Source organism: Rhizophagus irregularis, chromosome 10 (assembly GCF_026210795.1).
Source record: "Rhizophagus irregularis chromosome 10, complete sequence".
NCBI classification, from domain to species: Eukaryota; Fungi; Glomeromycota; class Glomeromycetes; order Glomerales; family Glomeraceae; genus Rhizophagus; species Rhizophagus irregularis.
Genome location: NC_089438.1, coordinates 3254877 through 3261018, shown reverse-complemented (window position 1 = coordinate 3261018; position 6142 = coordinate 3254877). Strand labels below are relative to the sequence as shown.

Genomic DNA, 6142 nt, shown 5'->3' with positions numbered 1-6142 from the left:
CTACCATTTTTATCAGAAAATTTCCTAAATATATAGATTTTTTGATGAGGCTAATAAAGTTTTTCAATATATTCTATTCGATTTAGAGCTATAAAGCGTGTATCTAAATAGAACTCAAATAAATCACCATGATATTTTATGATTAGATTCGAAAAATTTTATGAGATTTTTACCATGCAATATTTATATAATTGAGGTAAATTTCCAGAATGGGAATGGAAAAGGACTAGGTAAAGGATTGATACGATTAAAATATTTATAATAATAATGTGTCACATAAACAAGAGGTCATTTTCATGGGGGAGTTTGACATACTTTAAAAGATCTTTTAAGTGAAAGTTATTGTAAAAAAAAAATGACTTCAATTTATAAATATACAAATTGTTGATCTCTCCTTTAACAAAAAGGAGAAATATGGCATGATGGTAGATGAAGAGGAGTGATGGGAGACGAAAAGGAGTGATGAGAAGATGAAGAGGAGTGATGAGAAATAAAAAGGAGTTATGGGAGACAAAAAGAAGATGAAGAGGAATGATAGGAAACGAAAAGAAGTGATGGGAGACGAAAAGGAGCGATAGGAGACAAAATGGAGTGATGGGAGACGAAAAGGAGTGACGAGAAGATAAAGAGGTGTGATGGAAGATAAAGAGGCGTGATAGGAGATGAAAAGGAGTGATGGGAGACGAAAAGGAGTGACGAGAAGATGAAGAGGAGTGTTGGGGATGAAAAGGAGTGATGGGGACGAAAAGGAATGATGGGATACGAAAAGGGGTGATAGGAGACGAAAAGGAGTGATGGGAGACAAAAAAGAGTGATGGGAGGTGAAGAGGAGTGATGGGATACGAAAAGGAGTGATGAGAAGATAAAGAGGCATGATGGGAGACGAAAAGAAGTGATGGGGGAGTGATGGGAGACGAAAAGAAGCGATGAGAGACAAAAAGAAATGATGGGAATTAAACAGGAGATAAAAGAGATAATGGAAAATGAAAAGATGTAATAGAAAATAATGGGAGATGAAAAGTATAGAATAATGAAAAGTAATAGGTGAAAAATGATGAGAGACAAAAAATAAAAAAAATGATTATGATAGGAGGTTGGGTAGCAAAAGATAGTAATGATAGGAAACCAAGTAAAAATAAAACCATGAAGTAAAAATAAAAAATAAAGTTAGTATATAAGATAGAAATGAAATAAAAAATAAATAAACAATAAAAAAATATACCCTTATCAAAAAAACTAAAAGATATAAAAAAAATGAATAAAATTAGTGAAAGCGAAATATGAAACAGAAACATACAAAATAAAAAAAAATAAAAAAATAAGTAAAAAACAAAACGTAAAGTGAAAACAACTGAACCATAATTGCAGAAATGTTTTTTTTTATTAATCACTTATTACATGTTAACACAACATTCTTAAAAAATAAAAAATTTTTAGTTTTTTTTTAAAGTGTGAATGAAATAATGAATAAATGATCAACAAAATCAAAAAACCTACAATTATACAAAAAAACAAATGTTGTCAAAAATTCGTAATTCGTGTAACAATTGGAGCATCTCCTCGAATATTCCAAATTTGCGTTTCTTATATAGGTAAATGCATCAATTTTTGACCAAATCGATTGAAATTTTTACTGGAAAAACCTTGGAATTTACTCTATTATATTCAAATATTTAAAATAACCTTTACAAAACTTAATATTTCGTAATAATCTTTAAAAGTTGTAAATTAGCTTAAATATTAGCAAAATCGTCCCACAATTTTTTGCTTAATAAAAATATTAGCTAAAAGTCTCAAATTTTATACATACATACTTTTGAACATATATTAATAGATTATCAAAAAAAAAGGTAATACTAAAAAACACAAAATCTTTCTCATTTTAGGGCTAACAGCTTCAACCCTACAAAATCGTTAAAAATTAAGTAAAATTTCGTAAAATTTCATTTTTAAAAATTAAATGATTTCATAAGAACATATAACCCCACCTCCTTAATTTATTCTGAATATACTCAAAACATTTATTTTCAAAATTATTAAGTAGAAAAAAAATATTTCACTAATTGTTCCGATTGGTACACGAATTACGAATTAAACTTTCATAATATATAAAAAAAAAATATTATTAACATAAGTAAATTTATGTGTAAAACAAAGTTTTACTTAACAAAAACTTTTAAACAACATTGAAATATAAAAGTCTGACTTGATAAATAAAATTTTTTTTTTAAAAAAAAAAATCAAAATTTCAAAAGTTTATTATGTATACAATATTTGTTATTTAAATTAAATTTTATATGACCAGAATTAAATTGAACCAGCCATTGGGGTGGTCAATGGACAAATAAAATCAAACGTATATATAGTCTCCGTAGGATTTACTATTGATCAATTTTTTGTGATCATCGTATTTCGATATACTAACAATTGACTTTTATATGAAGTTTCCTATTAAAATTGATGTATTTTTAAACTTCCATAAATCAAAACTCTTCCCATTATTTACATTGTATATTTCTGCAGAAACATTCCAAACAATCATCTCTTTCACATACACCTTTCTTTTTCTCTCCAAAGATATTCCCGCTCTGAAAGAACCTTTTAGCTGCTTCTCTATGATAAATAAAAAAATTTTTTTTGTGGTTTTTCAAAAAGCGAGGTGTTGCATTGTTTTTAAAGTTATTGTGTATGTTTTTTAACTTTTTATTATTACATAAACACAAATAAGGCACAGTTTATCAAGTTTTTATGATTTCGGATTTTTTAATGAGAAAGTGCCTACTATTTCAACGTTCCCAACAATTAAAAAAGCACGTGAAATACATGGTCAAAATTAAAAGAAAAGTAAGATGATAAAAATGATATAATAAATTTATTACATAATTATAAATATATATATAAATATATAAATAAAGTACTGATATTTTCCGAAATTAATGTGTTAAATATTGATTGGTATCAAATTTACAAAAAAAAAAATGACTATACATTATATTAGTCCATTGACCACCCCAACCAGTCTTATAATTTACGTTTGATTAGCTACTTTGTCATTATTAATATGACGTAATTTTAGTTGTTTACAAATATCGTTACATCTATGATTTGCCAAGAATAATTTATTAATTCCATCTTCACCAAAATTTGTTCCTCCAAATCTTAAAGAATCAATACAATGAATAGCTGGATCAGTTAATAAGAATTTATCATCAAGTTCAATTCCTTGAAGATCACAAACCACTAAATATCCTTCAGTATATTCATATGTAAAATGAACAAATGCTTCAAGAGTAAGTCGAAATTCTGTAATTACACCACTATTTGTATTAAATCGTTTATACTCTGCATTTTCAAGTTTTGATTCAATAGAATAATATTGATGATCGTTAATAATAGTACCATTACGCAAAAGTTTCACATCGAGAAAATTAATTTTAGGGATCTTCTTTCGTTCAGTAATCCGATTAAATTCTGTAGAGAGAAAAATTGCAACTGAGGAAACTTCTACTGACTCAAGATACTTTTCAAGAGGATTACATTTTCCAACATTAAGATATTTTTTTATTACCATTTTTTTTGTTGGATTACTCTTGGTATCAATAACATAATATGCACATTTTTCAGCACCTGCAGAAAATGGTTGTGAAGCAATCTTGAAGGAGAAACTTTTAGTAGAAAGATTTGATTTGTTGAAGTATTTTGGATCTTTAAGTTCATTCAGAGTTTTAGGAATAAGATACCACATAACAACACCTTTTTGCAATGGTAGAATATTCCAATCAGGCTCATTGGGATTCATATGAAGTTTTTTTAATTGTAAAGAATATATTTCTTTGGAATTGCTTCCAATAGTACTAGTTAATGAAACGGCGATAGTAATAGATGATGAGGTAGCTTTAATAAATTTTTCAATTAATTGAATTGGATCTGCTCCTACAAGATCAAATACTGGAAATTCACCAATTATACTACGAAATATTTGAAGCATTTTTTCAGTATGGTTTGTAATTTTTCCAAAAAAATAAAGGATATTTTTTGATTGTAAATTTTTTAATACATTTTCCGCGGTTAGGCCATATGGATCACCACTTGGATAATTATCTTCCAAATTTGTAAAATTCTTACCATGTGGTGGAGAATCACCAATATGAAAAAGAACCCGAGTATTATTTTTCCAATTCATTTTTGTTATTGCTGCATTAAGACCTCCAAGAACATCCTCTGGAGCATCATCATTATCAGATGAACTGGATGGTTTTACATTAAGCATATATTGTATAAATTGGTCATATTGATCGGTAAAATCGAAAATTTGTAGACGAGAAGAACCATCATTATGATCTCGATAGCCACAAAAACCAACCCAAAGTTCAATACTTGGATTTGTACGTTTAATGTAATTTATAACTTGTAAGATACAGTCTCTAGCAGCAGAAATATGATGCCCCATAGAACCAGTGCAATCTAGTACAAAGCAAAGATCAACTTTCATTGAAAGTTTGATGTTATTGAGCGTTTTGGAAATAGCCTTTCCTCGTACAAATTTAGCTTTATCCCTTAATTCATTTTCCCTTGTACTGGAAACTAGAGTATCCGCCTCATCGGCATAACGTTTCAAGCGTTCTTCAGTGAGGTTTAGTTCACCTAAATCAGCTATAAGCGAAGGGGGAAGAGAAGAGGTGGATGACATAATAGGACTTGTAGTGCCCGGATTTTTTTCATTTTTTTTCTTAAAAAGCCACTTGAACATGTTGTTTAAAAGAACTAAAATATTTTATAAGATAAAGTTTTCGAAAGTATAAAGATTAAATAAATATTGATTTTTTAAAAGAAATATTCGACTTTATATAATTAAAAAACTTGTATCACAGTCACGTTTAGATTACCTAGCGTGATCTCTGTTTTGTTGTAAGAAAAAGGCTATAAATTATACTTAATTTGGGATCTCTTCCCCTGTCATTGTTTGATTTCTAAAAATGGAACGTCATTCTATCATGATCCCCGAAAATCATTCCTCTATTTTTATGTTGATCACGGAAAATTCGGCAACGCAAAAACTCTTTCACCGTACCATTTTTCAATGTATAATTCCTCAGTAAAAAAAAAAAATGAATAGTGAACCCGTTAAAGAGTTTAAAAAAACTTTACTGATAGCGTTGGAAAAATGTTACAATAGTACACATCTTATTAATTTTTAGACGATCACAGGTGAAATTAATTAAACGAGAGCTTTTGTGTGCGATAAAGAATTTAAGAAAATATATAATCATATAATGCATACTCATATAATTTTAAAATTTGAAAGTGATGTTACTAATTACCGAAAGGGGTAACGCCTATTAAGGAAATCAACGCGAGTCTAAACATTATTCTTTGAAATTTATTTTTGAAACATGATTCACATGGGAAATGTATTAACAAACCCCTGTGCACAAAGTCGATCATCTAAGTCGCTTTAAAAAAGAAAAAGGCTACTGAGTCAATTATTAATATACAATATTTAAGTGAGACATTATTCCTTCATTAAATAAAATTAGCCTCACAATATGATAATGATATAATAACTAAAATTTAATTATTTATAGATTAACAATTGAAAATGAAAATATAATATATTGACTTTCCTTTTTTTCGCATTAAATTTACTGGTTGATTTTAATAGTTACTATGGATAAAAATATTCTTTTTTAAAAAAATTCACATAATAACATATAATAATAAAAAGCGTTATCAGTTATCATAATTAAGTTACATTTTAAATTGACTGTGGAAACTGAAGCTCTACCATTTATATATGATATTCTAATTATTTTTTCTTGACTCAAGAATGTAATTATAAATATACGTTCTGTTTCTATGATAAAAATAGGTTATTATATTTTTCTAGAATCATCTGGTAGTTATTGGATAATCCATTCATATCATCCCTTTTTCTTCGATATAAAGGTACAAAACCTACGTCAAACTTCTAGTCAATTTTTTTTTTTTTGAAATCCTTTTTGAAATAAATGTTGCGTGAAAATTATATTATAACTTGTTTTAAAATTATTTAAAAATTAAAAATCGAAATTTAAAATATAATTATGTACTTGACAGTTTTGATCAAGACGGAATTTTATAATATATCATTAGTATATCGAAA

General features: G+C 27.5%; 1 protein-coding gene across 1 annotated transcript; it reads right to left on the bottom strand.

Annotated features, from left to right (window-relative positions):
* Positions 1-3028: 3028 nt before the first annotated feature.
* Positions 3029-4750, bottom strand: OCT59_002205 (uncharacterized protein; the record flags this gene model as incomplete). The annotated part of the gene is made up of 1 exon (XM_066144340.1): positions 3029-4750. One exon carries the CDS (start codon positions 4748-4750, stop codon positions 3029-3031), a length of 1722 nt encoding a protein of 573 aa, XP_065995510.1.
* Between the last annotated feature and the right edge of the window lie 1392 nt (positions 4751-6142).